The sequence below is a fragment of the Coregonus lavaretus genome, assembly GCF_964263955.1.
Source record: "Coregonus lavaretus genome assembly, chromosome: 14".
Classification (NCBI taxonomy): Eukaryota; Metazoa; Chordata; class Actinopteri; order Salmoniformes; family Salmonidae; genus Coregonus; species Coregonus lavaretus.
In genome coordinates this window covers 13,141,792-13,156,895 of record NC_140001.1, presented here as the reverse complement: position 1 = coordinate 13,156,895, position 15,104 = coordinate 13,141,792, and the positions used below count along the sequence as shown (strand labels likewise).

The following is a 15,104-nucleotide window of genomic DNA, read 5'->3' as shown; positions in this document are numbered from 1 at the left end:
TACACGTCAGCTACTACAGCAACTGAAATAACTGCAACACTTAACAAAGAGCTGCAGTTAGTTTCGGAATGGGTAGCAAGGAATAAGTTAATCCTAAATATTTCCAAAACTAAAAGCATTGTATTTGGGACAAATCATTCACTATACTCGAAACCTCAACAACATCTCACAATGAATGTGGAAATTGAGCAAGTTGAGGTGACTAAACTGCTTGGAGTAACCCTGGATTGTAAACGGTCATGGTCAAAACATATTGATACAACAGTAGCTAAGATGGGGAGAAGTCTGTCCATAGTAAAGAGCTGCTCTGCCTTCTTAACAACACTATCAACAACGCAGGTCCTACAGGCCCTAGTTTTGTCGCACCTAGACTACTGTTCAGTAGTGTGAACAGGCGTCACAAAGAGGGACCTGCGTTGTTGGCTCAGAACAGGGCAGGACGGCTGGCCCTTAAAAGTACACGGAGAGCTAACATTAATGACATGCATGTCAATCTCTCATGGCTCAAAGTGGAAGAGAGATTGACTTCATCACTACTTGTTTTTGTAAGAGGTGTTGACAAACTGAATGTACCGAGCTGTCTGTTTAAAATACTAGCACACAGCTCGGACACCCATGCATACCCCACAAGACATGCCACCAGAGGTCTCTTCACAGTCCCCAAATCCAGAACAGACTATGGGAGGCGCACAGTATTACATAGAGCAATGACTACATGGAACTCTATTCCACATCACATAACTGATGCAAGCAGTAGAATCAGATTTAAAAAACAGGTAAAAATACACCTTATGGAACAACGGGGACTGTGAAGAGACACACACAAAGGTACAGACACATGCATACACACACATTGTGATATTGTTGTATGGTGGTATTAAACATTTTGTATTGTAGATATGTAGTGGTGTAATAATGTTATATGATGTACTGTTTTATCTTTTATTTTATATGTAATGTAAGTGCTTTAATATGTTTGCCTTGGCAGCAGCTAATGGGGATCCCTAATAAATACAAATACAAATACAAATGAAAGCCACCTGTAAAGCACTGCTCTACTTACCTTTGCAAATGAAGCCCTTGTAATCATTTTCTATTACTGATAAACTACTTAGCGAGCTCCAATAAGCTGTAAGGGGTTCAGTTTTTCTATTTGGACACAGAGAGGGAGCAAGGCTGAGGTGCTGTCACAAGCCGATTGGGGTAGACTTAGATCTTCAGCTTTTGATTGGCTGTAGGGTGGTACTGTAATCAACGGAGGCATCTCTGTCAAGTCTGACTTGTGTTGACAGAATCACAGATGTTCAAGAGCTTTGAACCTCAACTCAAATGATCTGACTTTCCAACATCCATTTAAGAGTATGTATCAGACTTACTGTAGGTGGCAAAAGCTTTAGATGAAACAGGGAATAAGTGGAGGAGAGACACTGAACGCATGACAGTGGAACAGGCTAAAACAGGGAGGGATTAGCTGGAATTTTCCAAATAGAAATGATAATTTCTGTTTCAAAACGTTTTAAAAGGTTTTCCATTGCATGCCCTAATGAACATGACCCTATTCTGTCTTCCATTGTACCCAACAACATCACGGATATACTTATATACCAGTGGAGGCTGCTGAGGGGAGGATGGCTCATAATAGTAGCTGGAACAGAGCGAATGGAATTGCATTAAACACATAGAAACCATGTGTTTGATGTTGTTGATACCTTTCCACCTATTCTGCTCCAGCCATTACCAAGTGCCAGTCCTCCCCAATTAAGGTGCCACCAACCTCCTGTGTTATATACACTGACCCAACAATATTCTCCAAAATATACTGTCACTTCTACACATATATCTGCAAAGCCATTCACTCAGAATGAGAGAACTTTATGTAATTCAATTAATGTCACTCTTTAGAGAACATACTAGAGATTATACACTTTGAAGTGGACAAGCACACTAGCAGAGTTCCCTCTTATCTGGATCACACTTGCAATAACATTGACGTTGTCTTGTGGATACTGTGTGTAGATCCACTGCCACTCCACTTCCCCCATTGCCCTACTCTTATCCTCATGTCAGCAACGCAAGTTCAATCGCCTGCCAAGATCATATTTAACCAATTCAGACAGGAACTGTGGAAAATCTACTGCTGAAATATTGTGGATGAAAATTACATTGGATTTCCAATTCCAGGCATGCCTAATGATAAATTCAAACACATTAAGAATTAATAATCTACAGTATATGAAGGAGGAATCATTAACAATTGACTCATTTGATATTTCAAAACCATAGGAAAATAGACACGTTGAAAGACAAGATATTTACAAGGACGAACTAGACATTCTCTTTGACTCCTGTACTGCTGCTAGATCCATACAGAACATACTGTTTGAATGTCAAGATACAGTATCAACACAAACGATCTGCTTCTTCACAATGGAATTATTGCATAGAATCTGAGAGTAGGATTTTAAGTTTTATACAGATCATACTGGTCAAACCATATCCAACAGAGAATACATACAGGAAGTTTTAAAACAATTTTTTAAAGACATGTCAGGAACTAATGAATTCCAGGGCACTGGAAAGAGTGGTATACACATCAAAAATACATCTAACATAAAAAAAACAACTAAAAAAACATCTGCAATAGTACATCCAACTGAAAATGTCTACAATTCGCTGTACTGTATACCAAAGATAAATATTTCAGTAAACCTTCTTGAGACAAAATGAATAATGAATAAAGCATTCATTTTAACTCTCTTCCTTTTAGCAAATAAAATAAAATGAAAAAAATAGTGCATTCAGTCTGATTGCATGTCTAGTTCTGTCACGACTTCCTCCGAGGCTGCCTCCTCTCCTTGTTCGGGCAGGCTTCGGCATTCGGCGTCACCGGCCTTCTAGCCACTGCCGCTCCTCATCTCATCATTCCATTTGTTTTGTATTGTTTATTACACACACCTGGTTCATATCCCCTCATCAGTAGCTGTATAAGTGTTCCCTCTGCCCCCTTGTCTTTGTGTGTGATTGTATATTGTGAGATTAGTGAAGCTCGGTGGAGCTCCTTGTATTTTGTATCACCGGGTTATTTTCCCGTGTGCCTTCTTGGTTTCAGTGCGCCTGTTTTGCGCACTGGACTGTTTTGACGCTTTATTGCGTAACTCTGTATTCCAGAATAAATCCTGTTATTCTGTGATTTACCCTCCTGCGCCTGACTCCTTCAAATCACCACATCACAAGTTCTGCTAGGAACAGGGACATTTGAATCCCATATGGATTAAATGTGCTTTTTATTAATATCTCTCCTGACTGAGAACTGCATTACAATTACAACCCATCTCTAATCATGGTAAATCATGACTCTCTGCAGGATCAATGGTCAAGCCACTTCCTTTAAGTATGCAGGGTTCAGAGGTTTTAAAACAACCTTAGGACAGCATCAACTTTCAGAGTATAAAAAGAGTCACTCCAAGAATCGTCAGAGCTGCTCTAGACCTTTAGTAGTCAAATTCAAACCGCCGCTATAGAAAAGGGGAAGATGTGCCACAGAGTTGCCTCTCCGGTATCTATGTCACTTTTATCTTTCTTTACTTTTTAAGGTCTGCCATCAGAAATAAGTCTGCAAGCTGACTTCGGTCATCAATCAAACGATGTTTCCTCCGACACATTGTTGTGGCTGACTTCCGGGTTAAGCAAGCGGTGTGTTAAGAAGTAGGCGGCTAGGCGGGTGTCACGTTCGTTCATAGACGGGTCAGACCAAGGCGCAGCGTGATATGCATACATGTTTATTTATACTGAATAAACACTCGACAAAACAATAAACTAAACGTGACGTCGAAAGGCTATACACACAAGCCAAACTCACCGAGCACAAAACAAAGATCCCACAACACAGGCAGGAAAACTGGCTGCCTAAGTATGATCCCCAATCAGAGACAACGAGTGACAACTGCCTCTGATTGGGAATCATACCCGGCCAAACATAGAAATACAAACATAGAATCAACACACACATGATATTCACACCCTGACCAAACTAACTAGAGTTCTATAGGTCAGGGCGTGACAGCGGGTCATGTTTCGGAGGACGCATGTCTTGACCTTCGCCCCTCCTGAGCCCATTGAGCAGTTGCAGCGATGAGACAAGGTCGTAACTAGCTATTTGGGAGAAAATGGGGTAAAAACTACAAATAATTAAAAATACGAATAAAAATTAAGCCCACATTTACTCCAATGTCATTTCCCAAGTTATGAGAGGTAGAAAAATAAAGTAATTACTGAAAAACCAGAATGAGCGGAGAGGACTGCCGAGCTACGGGGGCTCAGCTTGGAGAGAAGCTTTAATAGAAAAGGTAGTGTCAAACTTTACAGGTTCAAATTGAAACTGGATTGCTATTATTTTATCAACCCACTGTTCACCCGTCTTGGAATACCTGATGGTCAAATGCCGACCCTTCTACCTCCCGAGGGAGATTTCAGCTGTTATCATGACTGCTGTATACATTCCACCTCAGGACAATAAAAATTACAAGCTTATTTTGAGAGACTTACAGTTAGTTAGTGAGTGCATACATTTATTTCATACTGGCCCCCCGTGGGAAACGAACCCACAACCCTGGCGTTGCAAGCGCCATGCTCTACCAACTGAGCTACACAGGGCTGATTGTGCTGATTGGAATATGTTTAGAGACTCCGCCGATAACATTGACGAGCTAACCACCTCCGTCACCGGCTTCATTAGAAAATGCATCAGCGTTGTTGTACCCATGGTGAGGGTTCACTGCTTCCCCAATCAAAAGCCCTGGATTAACACTGAGGTTGGCGCTAAACTAAAGAGCAGGGCTACAGCACACAGAGCTATCGTACACAACCCTGATGCTACGGCCGAAGACAGGAATAAGTACAAGAAGACAAACTATGACCTCCGCAGAGTCATCAAACAAGCAAAAGGACAATATAGGAATAAGGTAGAATCATATTATACAGGCTCTGAAGCCCGCCACAGGGGGGCAGGGGCTACAGTCTATTACGGATTACAAAGGAAGACCCAACCGTGATCTGCCCAACGATGCCTCTCTACCAGACAAACTCAATGCATTTTATGCACGCTTTGACAACAACAACATCAAGCCGGTTGAGAGGGCCGTCACCAACCCAGAGGATTGGATGATCTCGCTCTCTGAGGCCGACGTGAGAAGGGTCTTTAATTAGGTTAAAACCCGCAAGGTCGCGGGCGCCTACGGTATTCCAGGGCACGTTCTCAGAGCATGCGCAGAACAGCTGGCAGGCATATTCACGGTCATTTTCAACCTTTCCTTGTCCCAGTCTGTAATCCCCACATGTTTTAAGATGACAAGAATAATTCCTGTTCCTAAAATCTCTAAGGCTTCATGCCACAATGACTACCGCACCTGTTGCACTCACATCTGTAATCATGAAGTGCTTTGAGAGGCTGGTTATGGCACACATTAACTCCACCATCCCAGCCACCATAGATCCACTCCAATTTGCATACCGCCCCAACAGATGCATAGACGACGCAATATCAATTGCTCTCCATGCTGCCCTCACCCACCTAGATAAGAGGAATACCTACGTGAGAATGCTGTTCATTGACTACAGCTCAGCGTTCAACACCATTGCCCCCTCCAAGCTTGTCACCAAGCTTAGGACTCTGGGTCTGAACACTTCCCTCTGCAACTGAATCCTGGACTTCCTGATGGGCTGACCACAGATGGTCAGGGTAGGCAACATCACCTCCGCCACGCTGACCTTTAACACAGGGGCCCAACAGGGGTGTGTGCTTAGTGCCCTCCTGTACTCCCTGTTCACCCATGACTGTGTGGTCACTCACGACTCCAACACCATTATCAAGTTCGCTGACGACACGATGGTGGTAGGCCTGATCACCGGCGACGATGAGTCAGCCTACAGGGAGGAGGTCAGTGACCTGGCAGTGTGGTGCAGGAGCAACAACCTCTCCCTCAACGTCAGCAAGACTAAGGAGCTGATCGTGGACTACAGGAAACAGGGGGGGCGAGCATGCCCCCATCCACATCAACGGGGCGGCAATGGAGCAGGTAGACAGCTTCAAGTTCCTCAGTGTCCAAATCACTAAAGACTTGAAATGGTCCAAACAAGAAGGCGCAACAGCGATTATTGCATTGTTGGGTTTTGAGTTTGCAAGAAAGGCATTTCACTGTACTTGTGCATGTGACATTAAAACTTGAAACTTATTGCCATGCTCTGTCGTGCCAGAGACAGTGAGGACCTGTGTGCTGGAGCAATCCCACCAGTTGGTTACAGACAGAGAATGATTCCTGGATGACTGGTTCCCAGTAAGATCATCTACCTGAGAGGCTGTTTTAAACAAGACAAAATAAATCAAACATATCAAAAGCATTTTTGGATCAAAAGCACTGGCAATACTACAACTCTGCCATTTCCAACTACAGATAGGCATTTCTGAAATGGAATAAAAGCAGATGGCATACTGTCATTATCATCTATCACTACAGTAACTAGTTGTCACTAGTTATCACAGTCCAAATTGGCTATATCGTAAAAATATTTTAAGACGAGAAATTGTAGAAATAGGCAGGGTTTAGCCATAATTATGACTTTGTTGCTATGGTAGCTAGTGACGACCCATACAGATGATGGTTATAATGTGATAATAATGTATAGATGCTGGGCCTCTGAGGTCTTGACCTTTGACCTCTCTCCTGTAGTGCATGAAGAGACCTGATGGAGACACTCCGTCATAGGCATATTAGCGCACCAGAGTGTCATAACACACCCGTCTACAGAGTGCTGGGGGCCAGTGCGGAGAGGCAACCCCCTACACGTTGAAGCTGACCCAAGAGTAAAATGGTTGTCAAAACACACTAACTACATTCCCAATGTAAACAGGGCAGACCTGGGATGGTTAACCTCTCTACTGCCTCTGGGGTTCCAGCAAACTTCAAAGGCAAGATGCTACAGTATCCTAACCTGACATCACAGTGGGAGTGGCCAAACAGGTGGAGACCAGATTAAAACAGCATCCCAATCGAGTTAGATGCCCAGTATTTCACAGCAGCTCATCTAAAAGAAGGCCTGGTTATGGGGCATCCACCAGGGGACCGATTAACTGTCAAAAAGTGTATTAGCAGGTAACCCTTTCCTTCACCACCACAGCTGATGCTAAGCCTCAACATGTAACTGAAATCAGAGAGATCTGAGTGACATCTGCCAACTCACTCTGGCTTGTAATAATATATAATAATAATATATTGCCATTTAGCAGAAGCTTTTATCCAAAGTGACTTACAGTCATGTATGCATACATTTTACAGATGGGTGGTCCCGGGAATCTAACTCACTATCCTGGCGTTACAAGCGCTATTTTCTACCAACTGAGCTACAAAGAACCACTAAGTGCTTGTCCTGTGCACTTTGTCACTTTGTCAACATCAGGGCTGCCTCAGAGAAAATACACTACATGGCCATATGTATGTGGACACCCCTTCAAATTAGTGGATTCTGCTATTTCAGCCACACCCGTTGCTGACAGGTGTATCAAATCGAGCACACAGCCATGCAATCTCCATAGACAAACATTGGCAGTAGAATAGCCTTACTGAAGAGCTCAGTGACTTTCAACGTGGCACCGTCATAGGATGCCACCTTTCCAACAAGTCCGTTTGTCAAATTTCTGCCCTGCTAGAGCTGTCCCGGTCAACTGTAAGTGCTGTTATTGTGAATTGGAAACGTCTAGGAGCAACACAAGCTCACAGAATGGGACCGCTGAGTGCTGAAGCATGTAGCGCATAAAAAATGGTCTGTCCTCGGTTGCAACAATCACTACTGAGTTCCAAGCTGCCTCTGGAAGCAACGTCAGCACAAGAACTGTTGGTCGGGAGCTTCATGAAATGGGTTTCCATGGCCGAGCAGCTGCACATAAGCCTAAAATCACCATGCACAATGCCAAGCGTCTGCTGGAGTGGTGAATCACGCTTCACCATCTGGCAGTCCTACGGACTAATCTGGGTTTGGCGGATGCCAGGAGAACGCTACCTGCCCGAATGCATAGTGCCAATTGTAAAGTTTGGTGGAGGAGGAATAATGTTCTGGGGCTGTTTTTCATGGTTTGGGCTAGGCCCCTTAGTTCCAGTGAAGGGAAATCTTAACGTTACTGCATACAATGACATTCTAGATGATTCTGTGCTTCCAACTTTGTGGCAACAGTTTGGGGAGGCCTTTTTATGTTTCAGCATGACAATGCCCCTGTGCACAAAGCGAGGTCCATAAAGAAATGGTTTGTCGAGATCGGTGTTGAAGAACTTGACTGGCCTGCACAGAGCCCTGACCTGAACTCCATCGAACACCTTTGGGATGAATTAGAACGCAGACTGCGAGCCAGGCCTAATCGTCCAACATTAGTGCCAGACCTCACTAATGCTCTTGTGCCTGAATGGAAGCAAGTCCCCACAGCAATGTTCCAACATCTAGTGGAAAGCCTTCCCAGAAGAGTGGAGGCTGTTATAGCAGCAAAAGGCGGACCAACTCCATATTATGCCCATGGTTTTGGAATGAAATGTTCGACAAGCATGTGTCCACATACGTTTGGCCATGTAGTGTACCTTCATCCATGCTTTCCATTAGGGTTGTATGATATGATCTGTCTTTCTCACGAGGCTAACACTACGGTAATACTGGATTCCAACACTATGACCTTGAAGCACTTGGCTAAGGCTCGTACCACACATCATAAATTGGTTCCTCATTCATATTCTATTCATGTGTTTATATATGGCAAACAAATGGAGGAAAAGGAAGAGCGAGAGAGAGAGAGAGAGAGAGAGAGAGAGAGAGGGAGAGAGAGAGATAGAGAGAGAGAGAGAGGGGAGAGATGGTGCATGTCTGAGTGTGTACCAGCAGCCCTCCTGTACCTCAGGAAAGCACAGCTCCCAGCTCTTCAGCGGTGCAGAGAGAGATGAGACTGCATCCTCATCAGAAAACTGCTGGAAGCCAGCGATGATGAATAGGGTCGCTGTGAGTATTCATTCCCTGTAAAAGCGCCATTCTTCGCCTTCCGTCTCCCACTGCTGAGATGTGCTCAGAAGGAAGAAAATGTATCTGAAATATGGGAAACTAATGCTCTCATTGGTGGGAAGCAGCTTGGTCTGTAATATTCTCCTTATTAATTGCCTTACTATGGCTAATTAGTATATCAGAGCCATTGGTCCTAATGAGCGATGGTTGCCCACAGTTGGTTTAATGGAGAGCTAACAAAGGGCTCCCCATGAATGATTCATTGGTCTGGGAATGTGTCTCCTGGTACTGCCCTACTAAACCAGCCTGAGCCCGTCTCTTGACATCAAGCTAAGGGGAGATGACTCTAGAGCCCTGGAGACCTCAACAAGTCGTAGAGGCAATGCTGCACGGTCCCTATTTCAGCTATTGCCATCCTGCAGGGGGGGATGTATGAATATCACACTCTTTTCAGTTTAAAAGGCAATTTCACCGCAACTCCTCTCAGCGCAAGCCATCTGGGGGTTTCTGCAGACCTTGAGAGTGACTGCAGCAGGGGAAATAAATGGAACTTATTCAAACTGCACCAGCGGGATAGAGCCTCCACTTTACTGACATACGGGTGGCCATTTTAAAAGCAGAGGATGTCCAGCGGGTGACCGACAAATAAAGCAAACTCCATGCAGGATTTTGTTGACCTCATGTCATGTTGTCATATGTAAAGTGTGATGCTCTGTGCTACACTACAGTCTAGAACAGGGCTGCCCAACCCTCTTCCTGGAGTTCTACCGTCCTGTGGCTTTTCAGTCCAACCCTCTTCCTGGAGTTCTACCGTCCTGTGGCTTTTCAGTCCAACCCTCTTCCTGGAGTTCTACCGTCCTGTGGCTTTTCAGTCCAACCCTCTTCCTGGAGTTCTACCGTCCTGTGGCTTTTCAGTCCAACCCTCTTCCTGGAGTTTTACCGTCCTGTGGCTTTTCAGTCCAACCCTCTTCCTGGAGATCTACCGTCCTGTGGCTTTTCAGTCCAACCCTAATTTAACACACCTGATTCTACTTATTAGCTGCTCAACAAGACCTTAACTAGCTGAATCAGATACGCTAAATTAGGGTCGGACTGAAAGCCTACAGGACAGTAGATCTCCAGGAAGAGGGTTGGGCAGCCCTGGTCTAGAACAACATAAAATGCAAGAGAGGTAGGAAAGCCAAGGAGCCCCTGGATATTATCTTCAAGGCACTTGACAAGTTAATTGGGCATTGTATTTTAAACACATTGTGATGCATTTGAAAATTGAGAAAGAGGCACTTTTAAGTGATCCCTCATAGAGCCAGAATAATTGGCTTTTTGAGCAATAAAGTAATGGAGGTCACTTTAATAATAGTGATGAGAAAAGTAACACAAATGAATTTGTCCAAACATGCCCTGAAAGTTAAACTTCTTTAGAACTTTTATAATAGTTTGCGGACCACAATTAAAGCTCCTATGTATTTGATTAATTAGTGAGTAATACTTTTAGAAAAGGCCATACTTTTAACTGCTCTGTGTCGCAATTAACAACAAACAAACAACGTTGGTTTGGTGCTTGCAACTGTCTGTCTGTCTCTTTTAAATTATAGTCATTTAGCAGACACTCTTATCCAGAGCAACTAGGGTTAAGTGCCTTGCTTAAGGGCACATCAACAGATTTTCCACCTAGTCGGCTCGGGGATTAGAACCAGAGACCTTTTGGTTACTGGCACAACGCTCTTACCCACTAAGCTACCTGTGTGCTCCTCAGAGGAGGAAGGGAAGGACCATTCTCATCAGTGAATTTCATAAAAATTAAATTATTATCCTTTTTAGATAAAACTATACTAAATATATTCACGTCACCAGATAATTGATTAAAACACACTGTTTTGCAATGAAGGTCTACAGTAGGGTAGCATCATTGTGTAGCCGGAGAACAGCTAGCTTCCGTTTTCAGTCTAATATTGTCAATCAGGACACAGAACACAATTTCAGAGTCATTAAAATGTTCCCATCCTCTTATGCTGTGCACTTGTAACACTGTATTATATGATTTAGCACTTCTTTTTTGGGGGGGACAATTTTAATTGAAAACAATCACAGTAAGGTACTTAATTGTTACCCAGAAATTATTTGAAATTGAGGTCAACACCAAACAGCAACACCCTGATACAAATTATCTGAATGTAAGCACAACTGGACAGTTTTAATGTTTTTGGTAACCTATCTCTTGTCATATCCCCACAACGTTCCCACAACCTAAAGAAACATTCTGGGAACCTTTAAAGAACAGACTAAATGTGTTCTGGGAACGTTCTTGTAACATCAGGTGAATGTTTTTTTCACCCTAAAAGAAACATTGTATAATCATCCGCACAACTAGACATTTTTTAGTGTTTTAGGAACGTATCTTTTGTGATGTCCGCACAATGTTCCCACCAGACTGTACCCATAACCTAATGAAACATTCTGGAAACCTTCAAAGAACAGACAACATGTGTTCCGGGAACGTTCTTGCAACATCAGGCAAATGTTTTATACAAGCATTGTACAGTATATTCATCAGCACGACTGGACAGTGTTTGTGTTATGAGAACATTTTCCGCAACCTAACGAATGTTCTGAGAACTTTCACAGAACCAATATTTGGTTTGCTGGGAAAACATTACTGGTACATTGTGTTATTACATTACCTGGAAACTTAATGAGAACTTTTGGGGAATGTTCTGTGGTGGTTGTTTCAGATGTTGTGCACAACATTTTAGTGAATGTTCCAAGGATATTTCATTTAAAACATATAACAAATAAATAAATAAATGTTATTAAAAACATTATTTGAATGTTTTTGGGATGTTATCATCCTAATGTTAGATAAAACCCTAACTAGAACTTAAAGCTGCAATATGTAACTTTTTGGGCGAACCGATCAAATTCACATAGAACTGTCAGTTATAGATCTGTCATTATCATTGAAAGCAAGTCTAAAAAGTGATAGATCTGTTCTATGTGCACTATTTCTATCCTGTTTTAAAATTTTGTTTTTGCGTCTGTAACTTTTTTTTATACACCAGCTTCAAACAGCTGAAAATACAATATTTTTGATTATGTAAAATATATTTTACAGCAGTTTAGATGGTACAATGATTCTCTACACTATAATTGCTTGTTTTGTGACATAAACTGAAAATAGGCGAACTATTAGAATTTTAGCAACCAGGAAATGGCGGAGCAATTTCTGCATCGTGCATCTTTAATGGAATCTTAGCTAATGTTCTGGGAATGTTCCTGGTTTGCTGGGACCATACATAAACATTGGCGATTCCCCTACACAACAGCTGGGCGTGACACAGGTTGATACAGGGATCAGACACTCACCGTCCATCCTCCTCCATCCGTTGTCATGTCACAGAAGACCTGGAAGCCAGCAGGGTAGTGCATGGGAAAGACAGAGTAGATCCCATCCTCCCGCTGGCCACTTGCGTAGATATCGCTGCAGTCCCGAGGTCTGGAGCCTAGCGAGATCAGATAGACACCTGATTAACGTTTAAATCCTGGATTTTATCATAGAAATTATTCAATTAAACCAGTGAGCTCCAACATTTTCTTCTCTTAATAGTCTGCCCTGTCTGAATCTGTCCAGACAGCTTCACTTCATCATGTCCAAATCCTGTACCGTATAGAAATGCAATTTTTGTACAAAAATAATTTGGGGTATCAGAGGTAGTATGCAAACATATTTCAATATGAAGCTGTGCTTTTTTCCTTCTAGTGCAATTGTGAACAACAATAGCCTTGTCAGACAGTAAATACATTTAGTTGGCCAAACATATGGTTCACTTCAGCTCAAAGGATCAACCATTTCTACAGCTGACATGGTGTAGTTAGGAGATGTCCATGCACTCATTGCCTTTTTCTCCTTCCACCAGCCACCACTGGTGTCCATCCATAGGCCTACCATTGGAGCAGCCTTTGGGCCGGGCACTGCGGACAGGTGCTCTCTGGAGGTCTGCCTTGAACTTGCCCTTCAGGTTCCCCGTCTCCTTCTGCATGGAGTTGAGGGCATCGTTCACTGAGTTCATCACCTTCACCATGTTGATCTGGCTCTCAGATAGCAGCTGGAAACAAACACACAAACATCCCTTAAAACACCCACTCTGTAGTTGGAAAAACAATTTAACAACACACACACAAATTAGATTAGATTTCCCTTGATAGACATACGACTAACAGTAAACCCCACACAATTGGGAGTAAATGCTATTAGAAAAGGGCTCTCCCTGAGTGTGAGTGTTCATTCATCAGAATGAGGATGTTTTAGGAAGTCTACAGTAGCCTCGTAATTACCAGACTGGAATCTGAGTAGCGAAACAGAATGTAAGCTCACAAGATTTCTGGATGGTTGTATGAGGTTAAGTCTACAGTAAGGAGAGGTGACATAAGAACTCTTTGGAGACCCACAATGCCCCGGGGTTGACATTGATGACAGCGCACTTCCTGTGCACATGGTGAAAACATGATCACTCTCTGCACATACACCCCCCCCCACCTTACCCTCGCCCCCTCCCTAACACACTTCTGTAGCAACAGCACTTGCCTGTCAATCACGAGTGGGCCTCAAACCACAACGCTGGTATGAAAAATACATGCTAACCACAGGAGGTGTACACTCCACTCCTCTCTTCTCCTCTGATCTGCTGAAGCCCTCTCTTTTCTCACGCGGTAGAACAACTCCTACAGCAGTTTGATATACTGTACTTTGATATACTGTACTTTGATATACTGTACTTTGGTATACTGTACTTTGATATACTGTACTTTGGTATACTGTACTTTGATATACTGTACTTTGATATACTGTACTTTGGTATACTGTACTTTGATATACTGTACTTTGTGGGGGAAAAATACACAGAATATAAAACTACGAGCAGAACACAGTATCTGTATTTCCAGCAATATGTTGTCTTGTAAAATTGTTCCACGATACATTTTGTCACTGTGAAAATGCTCCAGGATATGATTTGCTCGAACTCTCGGCTTGGAAAACGTGATGTAGGCCTACAATTATCATTTGAAAACGTATCATATGTGCCCTACAACAAAATAACAATAAATATGACAAGGGGGGTGCCAAATATAGAAATTACACTGTGCTCTGAGATTCAGTTATCACCCCTTTATAATTGAAAACACATACAGAGGTCTCTCCATTAAAATCAATAACTAAATTACCCCACCTCTCTCTCCTTTCCTCCAAAACGTTTTTCTTATCTCTCTATTCTACACGCACTGACTATTCTTAACACTGTCAAATGGCTTCCCAGAAAGCACTGCCTGGAAAGCACAACGACACTCCTCGCTTTTACCTGCTACCTTGTATGAGGGAGAAGGCCTTGGCTCTACTCTCTAAATGTCAATTTCGTCTGAGAGTGTTTCTACATCTTAGGCTATGGGTCTCCGACACTCAGTGTGTAAATGTGAATGTGAATGTGCAGCAGAGTCGGGCTGGCTGTCAGTAAGGGGATGCCACTTGAAAAGAGGGCAAGGACAAGGGAGGGGGAGAAGTGCCAACCAGTATTAATTTAACGGCTCGGGTGACAGATGAATCGAGGTGAGTCATGCCTCCTTCTTGATTCCCATGACTTTCTGAGGGTAGAGACGGCAAAGGGCAGAGATGGTTGTTTCTGTGACAGAGGCTATAATCACCCCGGCCCTGATGGAATCTAGCACTGTAGCGACGGACCGGGTATCTATCGCCTGTAGTGATCGTTTTAATGAGGTTACTTTGATAATAAAGTGACAGTATGCAGCAGAGCTCTTGCAGGACATTGAATTCACAGCGGGAATCGAGGTAGTGAACTACTACAGCACCACCTCTATTACTTTTTTTTAAGGAGATCGGAATTCCAATTCCCTTTCGTATTCCATTATTTAGGACAGCGTAGTAGAAAGGAGAAAAGGAGACAGATGCAGAGGGGGTAGTCAGATAGGAAGGGCTCAAACATGTTTAGAACCCCTGGGGGAGATGGTCTGAAGTCAGCAGCACTACTGTACCACTAGACCAGACTCTGGAACCATCCACTTCTACC

At 43.1% G+C, this 15,104-nt stretch overlaps 1 protein-coding gene across 1 annotated transcript in view; it reads right to left on the bottom strand.

Moving 5' to 3' along the window:
* fibcd1a (fibrinogen C domain containing 1a) overlaps positions 1-15,104 on the bottom strand; it is a gene marked incomplete at both ends in the record, with an annotated part of 97,397 nt that overhangs the window by 46,628 nt on the left and 35,665 nt on the right. Inside the window, 2 exons of the mRNA XM_084176485.1 lie at positions 12,391-12,527; positions 12,971-13,130. Of these exons, the coding sequence (XP_084032611.1) occupies positions 12,391-12,527; positions 12,971-13,130 (297 nt within the window). The remainder of the gene's footprint in view (positions 1-12,390; positions 12,528-12,970; positions 13,131-15,104) is intronic.